Source organism: Balaenoptera ricei, chromosome 18 (assembly GCF_028023285.1).
Source record: "Balaenoptera ricei isolate mBalRic1 chromosome 18, mBalRic1.hap2, whole genome shotgun sequence".
Lineage (NCBI taxonomy): Eukaryota > Metazoa > Chordata > Mammalia > Artiodactyla > Balaenopteridae > Balaenoptera > Balaenoptera ricei.
The window spans coordinates 8,049,870-8,071,806 of NC_082656.1; the positions used below are offsets into that span (position 1 = coordinate 8,049,870).

The 21,937-nt window shown below is 49.0% G+C and overlaps 1 protein-coding gene across 11 annotated transcripts in view; it reads left to right on the forward strand.

The window, feature by feature from the left end:
• The first annotated feature begins 993 nt into the window (after positions 1-993).
• The window catches only part of B3GLCT (beta 3-glucosyltransferase), a 119,244-nt gene continuing 98,300 nt past the window's right edge, over positions 994-21,937 (forward strand). For all 11 annotated transcript variants that reach the window (XR_009498758.1, XM_059903049.1, XM_059903048.1 and 8 more), the window contains exons 1-3: positions 994-1,188; positions 15,004-15,053; positions 21,059-21,098. Coding sequence is in view for 10 of the 11 variants with exons in the window: in XM_059903049.1 (XP_059759032.1) it covers positions 1,116-1,188; positions 15,004-15,053; positions 21,059-21,098 (163 nt within the window). In the remaining variant the exon portion in view is untranslated. The remainder of the gene's footprint in view (positions 1,189-15,003; positions 15,054-21,058; positions 21,099-21,937) is intronic.

Consider the following 21,937-nt stretch of genomic DNA (forward strand, 5'->3'; position numbering starts at 1 on the left):
GGTGTTCACGGGGTGCCTGGCACACTCCCGGCCACAGAGTGGGCATCCAAAAAAATATGACAAAGTATGAATGAAAACATTGATGTGACCTTCAGGAGGTCACGGTCTAAACTCAGGTGAGCATGGCCACTTGGTCCTGCCTCCTTCCTGGGAGACAGAAGTGAGTCAAGGCTTGGGGGAGGCAGAGCGGGTGCAGGACCCTCAGAGGGGGCTGCAGTTCTTCCTCTGTAATTGCTTCCTTTTAGGCCACCATCTTCCCGGCTGGGGAGGGACAGTCACCTGGGGACAAGAGGGGCTTTCCAAAGGAGGTTTCTGTGGTCCCTCCACTCTTCTGCATTCTAATGTAATTTATTTTCTATCAGACTTTTGAATAAAAGTCCCTCCCTCTTCCATTATGGTGAACACTTAAAATTACATTTATACAGAATTACGTTTACACAAATTTCTATTAAAAGCCAAATTCCAGGCCTAAGCTATTGGCCAAATTCCATTAAAAAAAAGAATATGAAGTAAATTAGTTGAGCTGATTAAAAGCACCTTCATCAAAGTTGAACATTGGTGCCAACGATGTTGAGTTGAATTATTGATTTTTTTTACAGAGCAGATGGTACATTAGCAGGGAAGAAAAGTGATTCTCCTTCCCCTCCTCTGCCGCCCATCCCTCCCCGCTTCACTCTGGGGATAAGAAGGGGCACCAGTGACTTACTGGCGACCAAGGAAAGGGAGGTGATGGAGTAAGAGGGGAGGGCACGAAGGCAAAGGATGGGGTCTAGGTGAGGGAGAGGAAGGAAAAGTAGGGGTGGAGACCGCAGGGAGCAGAGGTCAGATGCCTGGAAGGAGGGCGCTGTCCCCGCGGAGGAGCGGCCACCTCTACCCGCACCCCGGCCGCGTACCCCATCCCCGGCCGCGAGCCAGGCGGGCGCGGGAAGGGCGCTCCCGATACCGGCCGCCAGAGGGCGCGTCCGGAGCCGGCGCGGAGCTGGGGGAGGGAAGAGGGGAGCCGGCGGAGGAGGGTCAGCCGCGGCGGCAGGGGCGGCGGCGGCAGCGGCGCAGCTCCGTTCCCTGCGCGTCTCCCGTCCCCGCGTCCGGACAGGGCGCGCAGCCCCGCCACCGGGATGCGGCCGTCTGCCCGCCGCGGCCGCCGCCTGGCGCTCCCGGCACTGCTCTCGCTGCTCACCTGCTCCCTGGGTAAGTAGCGGGCGGCCCGGGCGCGCACGGGAGAGGCGCGGGCTCCCCGGGAGCAGCCGCCCGCGCCCCGCGTCCGCGCCGAGGGAGACGCCGGGCGGCCCAGCCCTGCCCCGCGGGCGCCCGCGCCCCGCCGCGCCCGCGGCAGCGCCCTCTCGCGGAGCCCCGGCCGGACTCGGCTCCCCCGGACCCTGGGACCCCGGGGCGCGCCTTCCCGGCCCCTTTCGGCTCGCGGGGTCCCGCCGCCGCCGCGGCCCGACTCGCGTCTTCCCGCTTCCTTCCGCTGCGAGCCGGCGGCCGGCCGGCCCGCGAGGACGCGGCGCCCACCCCCACAGGAAGCGCGGAGTGAACGCAACTGCGAGAAACTTTGGATGGAGGGAAGCGGCGGCCGCGGGCCCGCCCCCTTGCCTTCCGCCCGCGCCCCGCCGGCCCCCCGCGCGCCCGGCGCTGGCGGCAGAGGCTGGAGGCGGCCGGGCTCCGTGGCCCGGGCCCCCGCGCGCTCCGCCCCGCCCCGCCCGGCCCGCGAGGGCGACCGGCGGTGCCCCCGGGGCTTCCTGAGCGGTCTCGCGGACCTGCCCTGGCTCCCTCGGCTGGGATGCCCACCGGGCACCAGCCTCTTCTACGGATTCCTTGACCAGGAAGGGAGGACCGGTGTCCGGCTGGGCCTCCGTGTATCGGTCGTGCCTCTGGGGAGGCCGTGGGGAAGCCTTCCCGAATCTTGCGTCTTCATGGGGGAAAACTAGAGAACACTTCTGTAAACATCAGAAGTGCTTGTCTGCTGCTGCTGTAATGCCCCTTCCCTTTTTTCTTCCATGCTCCTCACAAGAGCGTGCTCCCCCCTTTATCATAAAACAATGTGATGAAAGTTTTTTAAAAAAATCATTGCAATCGACTTTCATGATGAGATGTGTTCAAGCTTGGAGGAAAAATTATTCCTTTTCAGTGTTCTCAGGGTTGTTGTCTTCTACCCCAGACTTTTGTGTTTCCAGCCTGTTAAGAGGCAGTAATTTCAGATTTTTAGAAATGGCAGACTGGTGCAATTTAGGAAAAGACATAGCGTCATCGTACACTGCTGTTTTGGTAGCCCACCGGACAGCCGTTTTGATTTGGACTTAAATTCTCTGAATAAGGACCTCAATCCGTGTACCCCTGGCATGTCTATAGGAGCTCAGTAAGTGTGGGAAAATCGAGTGAGATTAACTGGTAATTGTTCAGATGCGTGATTAGGTAAGTAACAATGTAATTAAAAATGTTTGGGCACCTTGGGCAGAGAAGGCTATAACTGACGGTGGGGAGCAACTGAACTTGGCGGGGATCTGCTTTAGTGGAAGGAAGAGTGCATTGCTTGGGAGGGGGGCGGGCAGCCCTGGGAGAAGGGGAGGCTGGAGGGGTGGGACCGGGGCTAGGGGACTCCTGGCTGCATCAGTTGGCCTGCTGCCTAGACGTTTTGCAACTCACCAAATGGGGTGGGTGGTAACTGAAATTGGCATTCTATTTATAGCCCTGCACTTTGTAAGATGTACTGGGGATATAATACATGTATATAATATATTCACTATACAGGCTGAAGTGCACACTTGTGTTGCTATGTGTATCTATTTTTCACTGCACGTAAGGGAATATCTGCACTGTCTACACTTGGTGTAAGGGAGTATCTGCACTGTCCACACTTGGTAATACATTAAAGGATGTAAAGAATGAACTAAAATGTCCACATATTTTTAGAGATGTCTATTAGCCTTGTGAAGTTGTCAGATAAGCACGATAAGTAAAACATAAAACCTATTAAGAGTTCCCCAGGAGACATTTGGCTTTGTGAACTAGCTTTCATGGGTTGGTACAGAGAGGAAGCTGTATTCTTCCAGGTCTGAAGTAAATCTTGAGTTCCTTTTATTGAGCTCTGCTTTGATGTAGTGGAGGGGCACCAAGAAATAAAAAGCTGTGGTACCCAGTCTTTGTATATCTTGAAATCGGGGTTCTTGGACTCTTGCTGAAATAGAGAACATGATGGGAGTTCCAAAGCATGTGAACAATCCAGACAGAGTAAAGATACCTTAAATATTACCTTATAAGGGCGGGGTGGGGGCTGACTGTATATAATTTAGTTTTCCCACAAATTGTAGTATATTCATTTGAGCTTTTAGAGAAAAGTCAATATAGAACATTTATTTTAAACCCATATGGTTATACAGACAAAATCCACTGCAACTTCAGTTCTGAAGTCCAAAGCTAGTATTAGACTCAGATTTATTCATGCCTCTAGGTCAGCCACTGTGTGGCTTCTCGTTGCCTTGAGTCTCAGTTTTCTCATATAAAACAGGAGGCATAGACTAGATAAAATACTAGAACTTTGCCATCTCTTGCAGTTTTAACTGATTCTGTTGTAGCAGAATCTGCTATCTGCTACTCCAAAACCCCTAGTTCCTTCTTTTCCTGGATGAAAAACCTCTTAGATAATCAGCACTGTTATGGACTGAGTTGTGTCTTTCAAATGCCTATGTTGAAGCCTTGATCCCCAATACGACTGTATTTGGAGAGGTGCCTTTAAGGAGGTAATTAAGGTTAAAAGAGGCCATAAGGGTAGGGCCCTAATCCAATAGGACTGGCGTCCTTATAAGAAGAGGAAGAGATGCCAGACAGGCTCAGAGAGAAAAGGCTGTATGAGGACACAGTGAGAAGACATCCATCTAAAAGCCAAGGAGAGAAGTCTCAGCAGAAACCAACCCTGCTGGCACCTTGATCTTGGACTTCTAGCCTCTAGAACTGTGAGAAATGAATTTCTGTTGTTTAAGCCCGCCAGTCTATGGTTTCTATTATGGCAGCCCTAGCAGACTAATAATACAGGGGTAAGGGGAAGGGTGTAGGAGTGGTAGTGGTGGTGGCAGTGTGTCTAGTGGACAACATTTTTCAGTGGCCCTTGCAAACAGCGGTAGCCAGTGAGCTATCTGTAGAGCTCTTTGGGTGCGTCTCTTGGTAAAGCTTATTAAAGGTGGCTGACCCAGCTGAGATGCAGGTCCTCTACCATTGTTTCCTCCTCCTTCCCATGGCCTATTATGTGACTCTAATGGCTGGAGCTACAGTGGCCATCTTGTGACCACGAGGTGACCTTGAAGACAGAAGCCAGTAATAAGGATGGTAGAGCAGAAAGGATGGCACCACCTGGGTGCAAGGTGGATGTGGAGTGCTGTGCCAGGCCAGCATTGCCTATTTCCATACTTGTATTGCATGAAAGAAAAAAATCTGCCTTGTTTAAGCCTCAGTTGTTGGTGTGGGGGGGGGGGGCGTTTATTACATGCAGCCAAACCTAATTCTAATTGATAACATCTGTGAAGAAGCGTATTTGAACCAGTGGTAAAATAATAGATGTTAACGTTTGTCTTTCGTATCCCTGTGTCTACTCTGAGTCGGGATTATATTTCTTAGCGCCTGCCAAAATTAGGGGTGATTTTTCATTCTGAGACAGGTCTTGCTCAGATTCTTTTCATTGCAGTAAGTCAGACATTTTAGGACCCTAAGAGTCACACCTGGCTCCAGGTTGGTTTGTGTTTTTTTTATTTTGGATTTTTAAGCCTTCCGTTTATTTCCTCAGCAGTACTCAGATGTTACTGGCACAGATTTTAACCGTCTGGATGGATTCTCTGTTGTCCAGGTGGTCCAGGACCCCCAAGCTGGCATGGCCCCCTTGCTCATGGACTTGACCCAAGGGAGTTGGCCTGTGGCCAGTAGTCTGGCTGGGGGTGGGGGGGGCGGGTGGTGGAAGGGGAGGCAGGAAGAGCAGCTGTTTCTCATGGGGGTGGGGGAGGGGAGGAGATGTCCAGACCCTCTTGTTAACTACCTCTGAGGAAAACACTGTGGGCCCAGTACTTGAGCAAGTGGTAATTACTGATCTCATTTGGACCATTAAGGGCCAGGTGTTTTGCTTTCATTAGAAACATTATACAGCAAGCCTAATTTGCAAATGTTACACGTTTTGCTTCCTTGTAGCATTACAGGTTGTCCATCTTGGTGTTGAGCAGATTCTTGCTGAAGAACAATATACAGGAGTGCTAATTCCATCTTTCCAAATATAAAGGAAAAATGATGGTGGGTGTCAGGGGTTTATCAGACCTCTTAGTGATTGAGAGTCTCTCTTAATGTCACATTTCAACCGCCTGATCACTAAGCTCCTTCCAAAGAAAACAGATTCAGTGTAGGTGCTGATTTGAACTACGAGAACGTGTTAATAACTTAAATAGTATTAAAAGGAAGAGCTGTACTCACAGTTTCTTCATCTATTCCGGAAGGGTCGAGTACTGTCTACTATGTGTCAAGCCCTGGGGTTGACAGGGCAGGAAGGAGACCGATCTAGTCTGTCCCTACCCTTGTGGAGCTTGCAGTCTTGAAGGGGACATTGAACACGAACTGCACCAGGAGCAGGATTGCAGCCTGCCCGGTGCTATGGTGACGGCGTCCAGGGCTCTGTGCTAAGTGTTGCAGGGACGGTTGTGGCTTTTTACCTGGAGTCTGGAGCAGTGGTTCCCAGCAGGGGGCCGTCTTGCCCCCCCAGGGAGCGCTCGTAGGTGGCTGTCACAGGGGCTGGTTTGGCAGGAGTGCTGCTGGGTGGCTTGCAGTGCACGGGACAGCTCCCACCCCAAAAGAGTCGATTATCCGGTCAAAGCGTCCATAGTGCCGGGCTGAGAAACCTTGGAGTTTTTTTTTCCTTTTTTTTTTTTTTTGCCACATCGTGCGGCTTTTGGGAACTGAGATCCCAGACCAGGGATGGAACCCAGAGGGCCCAACATTGAAAGCCCGGACTCCTAACCACTAGGCCACCAGGGAACTCTGGAGTTTCTCAAGGAAGGGCATCAGAGCTCAGACCCAAAGTGGAAGCAGAGATCAGGTACCTGGAGGGAGGGAGGGAGGAAGGAGGGGAGCACGCCCGCAGGGGCAGAGCTGTGCTGGAGGAAGCTGGTGGAGAAAGGACAGGGCTGGAGAGGGGAGGGGCTGGACGGTCAGTCGGGGCCGCTTATGCAGGGCTGTGAAGGCTGGGGGAGGAATTCTGGACTTTGTCCTTAGAGTGGTAGGGGGGTATTGCAGGGTTGTCTTAGGAGAGTGACAGTGATTTGACTTCCATTTTAAGAAGCTCACGCTCGTTAGAACAGGGATGGGAGGGGCCCGTGTGGACGTGAGGGGCCAGTGAGGAGGCCACGTGAGAGCTGATTAAGAATCTGAGGTGCGGTGGTTGACTGGTCCCGTGGGCTGAGAGGAGGGTCAAGGATGTCATAGGTTCTTGCTCTGAGCTGTAGGTGGAGAGCGCCTCCGTTTACTGATACAGGCACTGATGGAGAGGGACCAGATTTAATCAAAAGAAAAAATTTTTTATTGTAGTTAAATATATACAACATAAAATGAATCATTTGAACCATTTTTAAGTGTACAGTTCTGTGGCATTAAGTACCCAGATGGTTTTCTAAAATTTACTTTTAATTTTAAGGGGAGGTGAGGATGATGAGTTCCATTTGGTCAAGTTGAGTTTGGGGGTGCACGTGAGATGCTTAGGTACCATGTCTGGTGGGCAGTTAGATCTGCCGGTCCGGAACTCAGAGGAGAGGTCAGCTCAGGAGAGATTTGGGGGAAATTTGAGTTTTTTTGTTTTTTTTTTTTCTTTTTTAAAGAAGAGAGCCTTGGTTGACAACATACATTTATTTAAACGTTTACTCAAAATGTATGTGCACTGAAGATTTGGAAGAAGTTGGGGAAGCAAACAGTCTATCTGTAAAGCTGATACAATGTAAAGCTGTAGGTTTAGACAAAACAAATGAGTTAAAGTACCATCAAATAAAATTTGAATGCATCTCAAGTATAGCAATGCTGGTCTCTCTGAGGGATATGACTTGCTTCCACTCATAAAGGAATATTTTATGATCTGAAAAGGTGATATGTTTTGGTTTACGTCATTGCTTCCCATAAGAAGCTTAAGGCTCTTTGCACATCACGCTGAATTTATCTTCTCCAGATCCTCGAGGGTGGATATGCAGGAGCTTGTTTTTCATTTATGGAATGAAGGAGGTAAAGGAAGATAAATGGCCAGAGCCTGTTTGGGGAAAAGCCTCGTTCCGTTCCCTTGAGTGCTAGTCTCCCTGACCACCCCAGGGCGTGTCAGACTTCAGCACATACGGAAACACCTCAGTGTCTTAAAGAGTCCCCTTGGTTAAGGTCCCCTTTGTTAAAATGCAGATTTCTGGGTCCCAGCCCGAGAATTTTCTGATTCGAGAGCCAAAATGAGGCCCCATGGATCTGCATCTTTAATAAGGGGCCAGGTGAGTTGTGTGTGCTGGCAGGTGCAGAGCCCTTCTCAGGCCCCCCTGGCCCAGGTGTAAACTGGGACTGTTACTGGGTGATTTTCCTGCACGTCTGTAGAATGTAAAGGTGATTGCTGGTTGCTTTGTCTTTGAGATGAAGTAAGGAGCTGTTCTGGAGAGAGCAAAGTGTGGAACTGAGGCCTGATATTCGGCAGTCAGGTGTTCTGTCTCTTTGGAAAGAGAACTAGAAACCCCAGAGCTCGAACTAAGAAGTCTTCCTCTGGTTCCAGCATCATTTGGCAGATTTATAGACGCTACTGGAGGGGCTGTAGTGCGTGGGGCATGAGTCTCAAAAACAGGAGCAGTACGTTGTTGGAGCAGAGATTTCTGGATAATAGACAGGTGAGTTCCCAGAGGCGCTAGAACACCTCAGGCTGTGGATGCCACGGATTCAGTGGCACCAACGGGGGTGCTTTTTGGGACTGACTTTTTATGTTATAAAATTGAGATACCAAAAGCCAGGCATAAATGAGCCTGACAGTTGACTGCTGAGTAGACTGTAGCAGTGTAAAGGAATTGTACGGAGCGCCCATTTCCTTGTGTTTGTATGTTTGCTCTCCCGGAGCCCTTCTGTGTGTTCTGGAGTGGGCTGTGTGGTCAGGATTCTTCGGCCCCTCACCCATGACTCAGCCTGTGGAACGTGCTTATGATTCTCTCCCCAAGCTCTGTTTGAGTTAGAATTTTCTTGTGTTCAGATCCTGAGTGGCATATGGGTTTTCGTATCATCTGTTTAAATGAGATACGAATCAAAGAAGCCAAAGATCTTTTCCTTCCTAAAATACATGGTTATTTCCTGTTTCTTCTTTTTCCTCCCATTTAGTGTCCTTCCTGCGCGTATGCTTACCCTCTGGCACGTAGAATATATTGGTCCTGGCAAACGTCGTTTCCAAGTGAGGGAAAATCTGTGTTCCAAACTCCACTTTCCCAGTGACTTCTGTGAGGAAACAGGGGACGTGTTTGGAGCGAGAGCAAGTGTGGGCAGCCGTGGGCTCGGGCGAGGAGGAATGTCAGGTCTGTGTGCTCCCTGCCACAAGGGGCTGCGCCTCTCGTTGCTTCTCCCAACTGGCTGCATCCTTTGTAAGTGAACCCGTGGAACACCGCAAAGGGGTTCCCAACACGAAATGCCATCCAGCTCTCCACCTGCTGTGCTGGCAGAATTGCGCTGGCGTTGTCCCCAGGGCGGCAGATCTCTTTCCCTGAGAGTTTGCTGTTGGTACCCGGCACCTGAGCAAACGGCTCAGCTGCAGCTCTTCCCGCAGGCCAGGCCCGGCCCTGGACGTGTACGAGCACTGCCTTAGTCCTCCCTGGTTTAAGTTCCCGCTGTACAGGGAAGGAGGCGGACGCGCCCAGAGGCCTCGTTGCTGAGCTGCTCAGCGGCGGGTTGGATGGCACGTGGTGTGTGAGTTAGGCTCCGCGTGTGACCCGGGGGCTGCGCTCGTCCGCGTGGTCACGGGGCCCCGCGATGCGGCGTCTTCCCGCGTTCTGTGGAGCTCTCAGGAGACGGCTCCTCCAAAGGACACCTTGGAGGCGCCTTACACGCCTGCCTCCTCCTCTCTGCCTGGCCATGCCTTTTTGTCTCCTTTGCAGTTCTGTCCCTGAGATATCGGGGCTCCCCTGCCCCCGTCTTCCCCGTCCAGCCTTGCGCCCTCAGTTCCCTCGCGCGTGGACACACTGAGCGCCTCTGCGCCGAGCGGCTCACCGGGGCCCAGGCTGCCGTGGGGTGTGTCCGCTCGAATGTCCGGCAGCACCTCGGGAGACTGGGAACCAGACTGAGTTTTCCCACAATCCGCTCACCGCTCGTTATACTCTAGCGTGTGATGGGCACCCCAGTCTACCCGCCCCTCGGGTCTGAAACCCGGAGTCACCTGCACTCGTCCTCTGCCCGCCCCTTCCCTGCCCTCATCCACCTGCAGGGTCCGTCTCAAGGCCTGGAGGCTCTGCCTCTTCAGTGTCTCCAGCTCCACTCTCGCTCCCCACGCCGCTCTGCCCAGGCGCCGCCTCGTCTTAAGTCAGCCCCTGACCTCCCATTGCCTGGCTCCGTTACCCTCCCAGCTGGCGTGCGCGGGTGTCTTTCTTTGTCCCTCCACAGCCCACCCCACACGCTGCCTCTGGAAACTTGTCTAGGGCACACATTTCCACATGGCACTCCCCTCCTTAAAAGCCTCCCAAAGCTTTTAATGGCACTCAGAACAAAACCAGAGTCCCTGGCACTAACCCCTTTCCCGTGTGGCCCTGTCGTCCCCAGCCTCACCTCTGGCCCCAGTCACACCCTCCCCCCGGGGTGTCCACACCCGGGTCGCTCCCCTCCCCCCGGCCGTCCACGCCCGGGTCGCTCCCCTCCCCCTGGCCGTCCACGCCCGGGTCGCTCCCCTCCCCCCGGGGTGTCCACGCCCGGGTCGCTCCCCTCCCCCCTGGCCGTCCACGCCCGGGTCGCTCCCCTCCCCCCGGCTGTCCATGGTCTGGGCACACTGGGCTGTTTAATGTGCTTTGTGTGCAGAAGCCTGTTTCCAGGCCTCCTCCTCTGTACTTGAAGTCTCTGCTGTCTGGAGTTTACTTGCTCAAGCCCCGCGTTGAGCTTGCTGCCCTGCTTGGTGCTTTGCCCTCCCTCTTCAGGGGCTCCCTTGGAGGTGCCACTAGAACAGCTGCCATCAGAGGGTGCCCACCTGCACTTGGTCATTGGTGAAGGGACTCGTCTGTCACGTGAGACCCTCAGCTCCTTGGGGAGCTGCTTATTCATCTTCACCCGGCTCCTGGCAGGATGCGTGGCCCGTGATACATGCAGCCACTCTTTGATTTTCTGTTGAACAGACGATAGCACAGATTAATAATGGTAGTGACGGCAGCTGCTCACGCCCGGAGCCCTCAGCGTGTGCCAGGCCCTGTTCTAGGCCCGTTCCATGGGCTCCACCACTGGATCCTCAGCCGCCAGCGGCTGGCTCTGCCTTCTGTCCTCAGCCCTGCGTAGTGACGGGCCCTCCGTCCTGTGGTTGGGTGCCGCCTCCTCCCCCTGACATGTCCACAACCCTGGAGACAGTGGACTTGTCAGAGGAGGATGAGGAAAGCAGGTCCTGCCCCAGTTCCTGGACCAAGCGCGTTTGTTTCTGTTTCCTCTGCTGCCAGGGATTCTCTTCAAAGCAGGTAGTTGGAACAAAGTAAATTGGCTGCAGGCCTTGCATCCTGGAGCTTCAGGCCCCTTCGGAGGAGCTGCGATTAAACCTGGAAGCCCTGGGGAGCCCGAGCCGCTGGGGCAAGGCTGTGCCACTGAAACCTATTCAGTGAAGTAGGTCGCAGAGAAGAACGGACCAGGGGGAGCCCCGAGCTCCCGGGGGTACAGTGAGCTCTGACGTGTCCGGCCCGGCTCAGATCCCTCCCTCCGGGCTTGTATGGAGGACCCACGACCACCCGGCTCCACGGCGGTCGATCATTTGTTTCCTCTTCCAGCAGGGCTACCGCCAGCACCTCCTGAGCCTTTAGTCTATGCTGAGCCCTCGCTGGACACTTTCCGCCTCGTCTCACTTCATCCCCGCAGCTCTCCTCTGAGGGGGTCATTGAACGTCTTACTGCTTTCGGTTTTTGGTGTTTAACTTGGTTTCTCTGATAAATGTTACCGGGAGAGCTTGGGAGGGTAAGTCCGGCACAGGAACGAAACAGTTAGGCGTTAGGAGGCGCAGTCGCCTTCCTGCCTGGGTTGGTCCTGCTGCCTCCCTCCCTCCCTCCCAGGAACAGAAGACAGTAGGTTAGTGTTGCTTAAATCACTGCAATTAATTCCTCTCCCGTTTTCTCGCACTCAAGGGCTAGGCTGGCCTATAAATCTTAGGCCCAGGTTAGTTGTACAATTTGATTTATCTCTCGGGATAGGTGTGCTAACGCACATTAGCTGGCTTGAATCATTTAAAGTTATCGTGAGAAAGGTCTTATTTCTGTTGCCTGCCCTGATTTGCACTTTAAATATAGTTCCCTGTAGCAACTCACAGGAATTCATGTTGAAAATAGAAAAGGGAAAATTACTTTTAAACAGCAGTTTGGCATAGAAGAGCACGATTTACTTTGGAATATTTCTCCAACTGCGCATTAAGGCCAAGCTTTCAAGAATATTTTTTTTCCCCACTGAACCTGGAAATTATGAAGCCAGACAGCAAACACTGAGCCTCAGGGCCCCCCCCCCCCCCGCTGTGTGAGATACCTACTCTGTGCTCTTGTTAGGGTTGTTGAAGGTGACAGGTCGTTTCTTACCTCACTTGCTAATTTTTCTCACTTTCCTCCTCTATCAGCACCATTTCTCCTTCATTTCCACGAACTGTAAAAGCTGGCATTTTGTTGGTAGGAATTCTGTAAATGATTCATTATTTTAAATTTGGATTTGTTAATGGCGTAGCATATTCTGTGCCTTCAAACTGCATTTGGTTCCTTGATGATTTCTTTTGTTTTATTTAGATTATGGAAATGCAAAGATAAAACCAGCTAGTATTTTTTTGTAATATTCATCTAATGGGGATTATCTTGCCATATTATGATTTGCTCTTATGCCTGAAAGTAACGGCATTTCTTATGTTATCGCTTTAAATATTGTATAATTTATTTCTATCGTGGGAAAAAGGAGTTCTTAGTTTCACAGCAGAGTGATAGGGAGAAATATGTTTTGTATCCTTTTTTTTAGAAGGATATTTTACCATTAGGCCGATGTATTTTTGGGGAGAACTAAAATCTAGTTTACCCTTCCCTCAGTGCAGCCTTGTCTGAATAAAATTATGGTGTCTTTATTCCATAGAGACAGGGAGGATTTGTGGAATTCACTTGACTTACGGGGAACATCTTTCCTCTCTGTAATTCCTACTTTAAACTGTAACACTGTCAGCTAATATTAGTTGCTTATTTATGAAAGGTGATGTGTTAGTAGTATTTAGAACCAACACCAACTAGACAGTTTTTCTTCAGTACAGAGTCTGTGTTCTGAAGGGCAGGGGCTTTTGTGTTGACATATTCTTCTTCTTCACATAGCTACCTGGCCTGGCAAAAAAGTGAGGTAAGACTAACCCTGGTTATTAGCTGAGGGGTCACTGAACTTGTTAAATTGGGAAGGTTATTTTTCTTGATAAAAGAGGAAATTCTGGGGGCTTCCCTGGTGGCTCAGTGGTTGAGAGTCTGCCTGCCAATGCAGGGAACACGGGTTCGAGCCCTGGTCTGGGAAGATCCCACATGCCGCAGAGCAACTAGGCCCGTGAGCCACAACTACTGAGCCTGCGCGTCTGGAGCCTGTGCTCCGCAACAAGAGAGGCCGTGATAGTGAGAGGCCCGCGCACCGCGATGAAGAGTGGCCCCCGCTCGCCGCAACTAGAGAAAGCCCTCGCACAGAAACGAAGACCCAACACAGCCAAAAATAATAAAAAAAAAAAAAAAAAAAAAAAAAAAGCTGACGCAGCCACAGATAAAATAAAAATAAAAATAAATTAAAAAAAAAAAAAAAAAAGGAAATTCTTACCCAGAGAGCTTTGACTGTCCATGTTTGGAATAAGGCATCAATGGGTTTGGGGAAGATGGATTTTTGAGTCTCAGGTCCTGCATTAGATTGACCTCAGTTTTTATATCCCGCAAGTTGCTACGGTGTTCTGTTTTCTGGAATTCTGTGATGCTGGGTGGTGTTGATGTGTTGCAACCTCCCTGTATGATGTTTATTAATAATTCTATTTTTGAGATCTTCTTGAGGGTTTTAAATGTGCATGCTAGTTTAGAGATAAACAAAACCAAAATATTAAATACCCCGAAGCAGAATTTAAATGGTGTTTGAGGTTAAATCTCTCCTCTCCTCTTAGAACTTAACGAATGATTTGGGCTCTGCATTTGCCTTGGCGTGTGTGTGTGCGTGTGTGCGTAAAAAGTGAGAAAGCAGATCATACCCTAGTGAACATAAATGGGGGCACTAAGCTCCTTTGTTCTGCTGGGTTGGCAATGTTCGTTGTAAGGAAGAGACAGCCCTTAAGTGACGGATTGGGAAGACTTGCATTCATTCGTTCAGTCACTCATGTGGATAAATATTTATTGACCTTCTGTGTGCTGTCTGTGTTCTAGATTTGGGGGCAAACAGTACATAAAACCACATTCCTAAAGAAAAAAACCCCATATTCCTGCCTTCATGGAGCTTACATTAAACTAATATGTAAGACAAGCAGTAAACAAATAAGTATATATTATGTCAGTGGTGGTAAGTGCTCTGGAGGAGAATAAAGCAGAGGGAAGGGCGGGGGCAGTGGTGGGCTTTACTCACGGGAGCCACATACAACTCCTGTTGGCATCTCAGTTCCCCCAGAGAGGTTCATTTGGATTTCACCCTGCCTTCTGAAATGTCATCCTGGAAGTGGGAATGATTAAACCATGTTAGTCGTTTGCTTCTTAGCGTGAATATGTGTTAGATTATTTCCTTTGAGCAAATGTTGGTTGAGAGAGAATTTGAGGTAGCGGATGTCTAGGGATAGATAGGGTGGGAGGGGTCAGAGGTTTGGGATGGGTGGCGTTATCTCCTGCTTCTGAGTGGGACCTCCTGCTGCCCAGGGACCACCCCCCAACCCCCATGGTCCTGGCACTGCATTACTGCTCCTTGGAATTGCCTGGCCAGCCCTTCAGTACCTTCTTGCTCCATGGCATGGCTCGTTTTTTTTCCTGGGAATGCTAATTGGAGAAAGCAAACTCTACGAAATGCTTTCCTCTTAGCTTTTCAGGAGAAGCGCACTGTAAAATTAAGGCGTTATTCTTTGTCTGGTTAACCTTCCTGACTGTTTGGTTTATCATTTTGCTTTCTATTTTCCACATGTTACTGTCAGGTTACTATTATTATTATTTTTAATGTGGAGCCTGGATGTGTCTCTAGGGATATCTTTGTCTGTTTACGCGCTCCGACTCACAACATTGAATCATTCTAAATGGGGACTGATTCCAATTCCTCTCGCTCCCCTGGCCCCGTGGCTTCAGCGGCGTTCTGGTAACTCTCCCCTGCGTGCAGCATGCTGCTGACCCGAAACCGCCGAGGCGGAAGGCTTGCCCCAGATTTAGCTCTGCGGCCCGCCAGGCTCTGGCAGGGGTGTGAGAGCAGAAATGTGTACTTCTTCCTGCTCGATTCTCAGCAATTCCCCTTTGCTTCAGGAGGCACCAGCATCCAGGTTTCTAAGAAGTCGTATTCCGTATGCATCTATCTTGTGGTTTATAGCTACAGACGTGAATGGTATACTCAGATCCTAACTCCTTTGATGTAGTATTTCCTTAGCTGGTAACCTAAGCATGTTGCCTTCACACCGATGGATAATCTTAAGTCTGGAGAAAGGCGGCCTGTGGTACCAGTTTGTAGCAATTGCAGGTGCTTTTAAAAATGAGCAAAATTGATCATGTTAAAGTATGATTTTTTTCCCCATTTCAAGTAAAACTGTTGAATATGAGAATGAATCCTTATTGCTGATTTTAATGTAAAAATGTTTCTCTTTTTTTCCAGCTTTTGCTTTGGTTTCTAAAGATGTGAAGAAGGAAGTCAAACAGTCTAAGGTACTAATTGTGAAGTCAAATCTATTCCTCCTATCTGAGATTTGTCTGTATTTTCTTTAATAGGAGCTGTAATGATTTCATCTTTCAATGAATTAATGAAATGTTGGTTAACATAGATTTTTGAACCCACAGCAGCAACTTACAGATAGGCTTGCTTGGAAAAAAAAAAATCCTTTATAGTTAAGGCAGATCCACTTGGTTTTAAATTTCATTTTAAGGAAAAAGGTGCTTGGTTATGAAGCTAGACATTTTAGAAGTCTTGCTTGGATACCGTAGTTTTCTCCAGTCTTACTGCGTCTTAACCTTGGCCTTAATTTTCCCAGCCTGTGAAAGGATTATGCTGTGTCAGGGTCACAAGAGCCTGAGTGTCCCTCACTTTGAAGGTGGCACCGTCTGAGAGGGCATCCTGGGGACTGGTCAAGAGACCCCAAAGGTGACTGCCAGGCTCCTTGCACAGTCAGAACCCGAAACCAAGACGTGGGGGACCCATGGAGAGGGGATAGCACTTTTCCAAATCTCAGAGCTGCTCCTTTTCCATCATTGGTCGCATTCAAGAACTGCATCTAAATTTTACCATTTGGGGTTGCGTTAGATCAGTTTAGCATATGAGAAAGAGAATGTTTTAAAAATATGAGTTGTTTTTGTCACATTAATTAAGGCTCAGCTGACTATTTTTTTACCTCACAATTTAGTATAAAAGCATTTTAAATAGAATGTTTCTTTTACCAACAGAGTATGATTGTTCTAACTATACCATGGGATCCCTAAATGCGAATAATAATTCCTTACGGTTTTAAGATTCTTTGTGATTAATAAAGCATTTTCAGACATTTCATTTAATTTGATTTTCTCAGTGATCATGTTATTGCTAAGCAAAGCAGACATTCCCATGGAGAGCAGAGAAAATTTACCCTTGGAGAAGTTAAGTGATTTGATCAAGGTCACATGGCTATTAAAAGGTGAAGTCAGAATCCAAATTTTCAGACTCCTTGAATTTTTCACACTGCAATTTTGTATTACATTGTCACGTGCATTGTCACGTGTGTGTTTGGCAATAATGAGGCTCGTTTATAATGAATTTAAGGGTTATTAATAGGGAATTAAAATTTTGTGTAATAAATTTAGAAATTATAGCCCATTCTTTCAAATGGAGGTTTTTGCTAATCTTTTCAAAAGAGGAAATATATATATATTTGGCCTTAAATGCATATATAACTAGAGATAGAGATAAGGTGAGTCCTATATCTTAGTGTCATCTTTCATGCAAAAGTATTAAAGCCCTTGACAAAAGGCCGTTAACCCCATCTGTGCTTAGGCTGCAGAGCCGAAAAGCCATTAATCCCATGAGGAGCGGCAGTGATAAAATGTCTACTGTAGGGGCTTCCCTTGTGGCGCAGTGGTTGAGAATCTGCCTGCCAATGCAGGGGACACGGGTTCGAGCCCTGGTCTGGGAGGATCCCACATGCCGCGGAGCAACTAAGCCCGTGTGCCACAACTACTGAGCCTGCGCGTCTGGAGCCTGTGCCCCGCAACAAGAGAGGCCGCGATAGTGAGAGGCCCGCGCACCGCGATGAAGAGTGGCCCCCGCTTGCCGCAATTGGAGAAAGCCCTCGCACAGAAACGAAGACCCAACACAGCCATAAATAAATAAATAAATAAATAAATAATAAATAAATAAAAAATTTAAAAAAAATTTAAAAAAAAATGTCTACTGTAGCCCATACCCAAGGCTGGGAGATGGAGGAGAATCAATTTGTCCAAGGTCATCTGTCGATGAACCTGAGATAGGAGTTAAGGCTCTTACCAATAACCGCGTTAATCCGGGATTATCATTAGTCTATCACTCTTAGCAGAACCAGATCGGGATCTGACACCGCTGCCCAGAAGGCCGCCTTCCGTCCTGCTCACCGCACTGCTCGCTTTGGTCGAGGGCTCTGGTTCCCTAGAACTAGGCCAGCCCTGCTCAGGGCTGGGGTCCTTCCCCAGACCGCTCAGATTCGCTGGTTGGCAGCTGGCGGCTTCCTACCAGAATCCCGAGGCTGCGGGTGCCCTGTCATCCTGCCCGGGGCTTGACCTCTGGCCCAGGCTCCCGTCCTGGGCTCCTGGCCCCTGGCTCTGTCAGATTCTCTCCCACCCCAGCTTTCCGCAGAGCCTGCCCTCGCAGGTTCGGGCTCAGGCTGCTACCTCAGCCAAGCCGCCAAACTGTCTCCCAGTTGCAGTTTTGCCCGGCCTTACATTCTGTGCTGGCTTGTGATCCTGGACCCTGTGGGACGTAGGCTTAGAGCCGGGCTCTGGAGCCAGACTGCTGTGGTTCACGGCCCTTCTACAACCCTGAACCCCTGCGGGACTCACCAGACCTCACTGTGTCCACCCTCCTCGTCTGTAAGACGGGGTAACAGGACTGCCCTCAAAAAGCGGTTTTGAAGATGAAGTGGGTGTGTGTCCACCACCTAGAGCAGTGCCATTCCCTCTTTACATGCTGACCTGCTGTAACAGCAAGGAATGTCTTATGCAGCCTTTTAAGAGGTACCCACACAGATCAAAGTAACAGAGGAACCACAGACCTTACTGCTTTTCTCAGTTAAATTTCTTTTATGGCGGTTGTTGACTTCATATGAAGCGGATGATGAGGATGATAAAAAAGAGTAGGAGTTAATAATTACTGAGCATTTGCTTTGGGCAGACATTACATCATCTGACGAAACCCTCACAACAACCCTGGCAAGTAGGTCTTGTAATTGGGATTCCTATTTCACTGAAACCGAGCCCTGAACTAGTGCATGGTAGAGGCAGAATTAGAGCACGGGCCCAGCTTACAACTGAGTGTAATGATGACCACATCTGAATCAGATGAATGATTCATTCATGAAATGATTCATTTCATTCATCAAATGAATGATTCATTCATTTTATTTGAGATCTAGGGGGTGGTGATTGTTTGCAACCGTGTAGAAGATGCCAGTTTACGTCTCTTTCTTCTTAAAAGATTTCATAACAAATTCTTTGAGGTTGTTTTATTTTCTTTTAATGAAGGATTTATAAACTAAGCATCGCATATATGGATTGCAAGTGTTGAAATCTATTGTGCCTTAAAAATAAAACCTGCATGGAAGGGTGACTTGGATTTGTCTTTTCCTGGCTAGGGTAGGAGCTGTCTGTGGGTTAGATGCCCTGGTAGCAAATGTCGTTCCTGTCTGAGTAGCAATTCCATTGACTTAGAAAACTTTGACATTGAGCACATTTTGATGGATATTGATGTCAGTGTCAGAAACATGCGGCAGCAGAGATAATAAAACAAACCATGTGTTTCTTCTTAGGAAGAACTAAGCCTTTTCACGAGGGAAGCTAGAGACAGAATTTTAAATGTTCTGTCAATTCGTTCATTTAGTCTAATTTTCTTTCTCAAAGGGGAAATTACTGAAGACCATTCTGGTTCCGTTTCAGTTCACCTAATTCAAGTATTTCTTGGATATTTTATTTTTACAGTTTACAAATTGAGCCATTTGAAATGGCTAATCATGTCCTAGCTATTGTGTCAGGCAGTCGGAGCTGCAGGGCTTAATAACAAATAGAAAGCTGTGGAATTTTGGTTGATTTTCTTTGGTTTTACCAAGGCATCTGGTAGAAAGTCCAATTCCTGTTCCAGCTTGTTTAGTCTGGAATCACTGAGTTCAGGATATTTCTTGTGTTCTACTTCTGGATAAAGCTCACTTTTGTTGTAGGTATTACTCTTAGTGTACTCTCAAAATATATTTCCATCTAATGACACATATTTTCTGAAGAACGCCTCTGGAGGAGGACCGGACATGTGTTATCAGTGGGTGTAAGGAAGGAATGCTGGAAAGGAGAGAGAGACCTGGATTTTAATCCTGGCTCTGTGGCTGGAATGGCTGTTGGATGTTGGGCAAATCCTGTATCTTTCTGAGCCTCCCTTACTTGCAAAGGGGGAGTGTTGGATTGGATCATCTCCTGTGCTATTTTTTAAAAATTGTGGTAAAATACACATAACATAAAATTTACCATTTTAACCATTTTTAAGTGTACAGTTCAGTAGTGTTAAGTATATTCATACTGTTGCACAAGGAGTCTCCAGAACTCTTTTCATCCTGCAAAACTGAACCTCTGCACCCAGTAAGCCACAATTCTCCATCCCCCTCCCCCAGCCCCCCACCACCCTGCTTTCCATCTCTGTGAATTCAGTGGTCCTAGGTACCTCATGTAAGTGGAGTCATACAGTCTCTGTCTTTTTATAACCGTCCTATTTCACTTAGCATAATGTGCTCGAGGTTCATCCATATCGTAGCAGGTGTCAGAATTCCCTTCCTTTCTAAGGCTGTTGTATGGAGGGACCACATTTTCTTCATCCATTCCAGTGCTATTTTTAAATCTAAAATCTCCAATTTTCCATTATCCTCATCTGGCAGCCAAAGCCATGGCCTGGCAAGGAGAAGGCAGCCTGGCCCAAGGGGAAGCCGAGGGTTCCCTTCCCAAGCGCAGGCCATGGTCCTGGCCAGAGGGGCAGTGAGTCCACACGCGCTAACCTAGGACGATAGCCTGGCTCTGCTTCAGCACATGTAGGGAAGTGGCTTGAGCTTTCCAGTCTTCTTTAGTGGCTCTTCTGAAAAGAGCTTTATCAGGATTAGGTAAAGTGTCACTTGATCCCGAGGTACAGCGAATCAGTACGTAACTCTGAGGTTCTTCTCGACTCGGTGGTATTTCTGTTCTTGAGACAAAGATAATTTCAGAAAATGCTACCAGAGGTGGCCGCTCTCCTGTGTCCCTCTCCCTCTCCTCCATTGGCTGTCATGGTCCCTCCTGCATCCTGAGAGGACACGTCTCTGTGGCAGCGTCTTGGCTTTTAAGCTGTTCCAGTTTTGTTGATAAAGGCTCACAACTGCATTTCTTGTTGCAGTCTGTGAAGAAAATGGAGGGGTATTTGCCACCGTCCATTTGTCATAATTATAGCATGTGGCAGTTGCAAATGGAAAGGAGCAGTTAGAGAGAAAATTCCTTCTGCCAGAGAAGACAATGAAAGTGGCAGATTTAGCTGCTGGCACTCTGTGCTTTGTCAGAGAAGCCTTTGAAGAGCTCCTCCCCTGATTCACCCATGATCAGGATCAGGTACTTCTGTGCTCATGTGCCCACGTCCAGATTTCTGCGTCTGCAGCTCTGCAGCTCTGAGTCGTCCCTTCTGTGCTCATGAAATCTCATGAGCCCGAGGCTGACCCCCTCCACGGTCCTACTCAGGCCCTCAGGGCTGCTTCTCAGGTAGGAGAGAACACCGTGGTGTCATTCTTTTTTCTGTTTTTTTTAGATACACCACGCAAGCACAATATTTATTTATTTATTTTCTGGCTGCGCTGAATCTTCGTTGCGGCGCCTGGGGCTCTCTAGTTGTGGCGCACGGGCTCAGTAGTTGAGGTGTGCAGGCTTAGTTGCCCCGTGGCATGTGGGATCTTAGTTCCCCGACCAGGGATCGAACCCACGTCCCCTGCATTGGAAGGAGGATTCTTAAGCACTGGACCACCAGGGAAGTCCTGGTGGTGTCATTCTTGAGGGCAGTACATCTGAGCCCCCAAAATGTTAAATATGATAATTAGTAGAGCTCATTTACCCGAGGAACACACAACTAGAATCGGTACTATCTCTGATATGTTTGTAACGCTTAGCATTTACAAGTTTTTAAAATTAACCCTCCCAAGAGCATCATGAACCATCTTACTCTGGAAGAGCGAGCCTCACCTCAATTCAGTGACTTGCTCAGGATCACATAAGAGAGGAACGGCCCCATAGGAATCTTCTGCTGTGATGCAGAAGTATTGATACATTGTTGCTGCTTTCCCCACCCCCTTAATTTTGGTCTCTTTCTTTAGGGAAGCATTTCCAAGCTCTCATTTTCAATGTCTACCCCCAAATGTTAATATGTACCATACATATTTATTTGGTGTATTGCTAGTTTTGTTATGTGACGAGATTTATCTTTTTCTCTTTTATTTAAAATACAGAATTTGGAGAAAAGTGGTATATCAGAGAAAAATGACATAGGTGAGTAATGATTTCTTTTTTAACTTAAGAGTATGTATCCAGCTGTATTTCTTGTAAATTATATTTCAGTGAAGTGAATTTCCCTTTCTGATTTTATTTATGGGATAAATATTGTTGTCCAAACAGTCCGTCTTTGGCTCAGCCTGGTGTTTACCCTCATGAAGACACAGGGAGAACACTTTTCAGATTGACATATTGGAAGTAACAGCTAATATGTTGGATTTAATTCCCTCGGCCACAGTTTACTGAGTTGCCAGTAAGGACAGATTCCCATGCCAGGGGGGCCACCGTGAGGGTGCAGAGGCGAACGAGACAGAGGCTGTTCTCCGGGTTGCACACTTCGCGGGGTGAAGGGTCAGCCGTGGCCTTCGCTCACGTGCCGTCCGCTTGGAGCCGGTCGCCACTGCTGAGCTTCAGGCAGCGCGCCCGTCCCCTTCGGGTCAGCTTGGCAGCCGCGCCTTCTGTCGAACCGTGGGGCGAGGCCGCTCCTGGCTTCCTTGCAGACACACCGTACCCGCCTCACAGCCCATCAGCAGCCGTGTCCGCGCTCCCTTTTACACACATCTTTCTCCCCCCATGTATTGTGAGCATCTTCAGGGGTGTGACCATGAGTTCCGATTCGCATTCCGTGGGCAGCGGGCCCCAGGGCGTTGATGGCAGGGCAGGGCCGCGCCTCTGTGCGTTGGGTCTCTTCCCAGAGGGTGTGAACTTGATCATTGTCAGTCATCCCAGGGTGGGCCGTGGAGACCTGGGAGGTGGGCCTTTGGAGGGGGGAAAGGGACGCTTTCCTTCCCAGGCCCTCCTTGCCTGGGCCTGGGTTCTGAGGCGTCTAGAAGGCA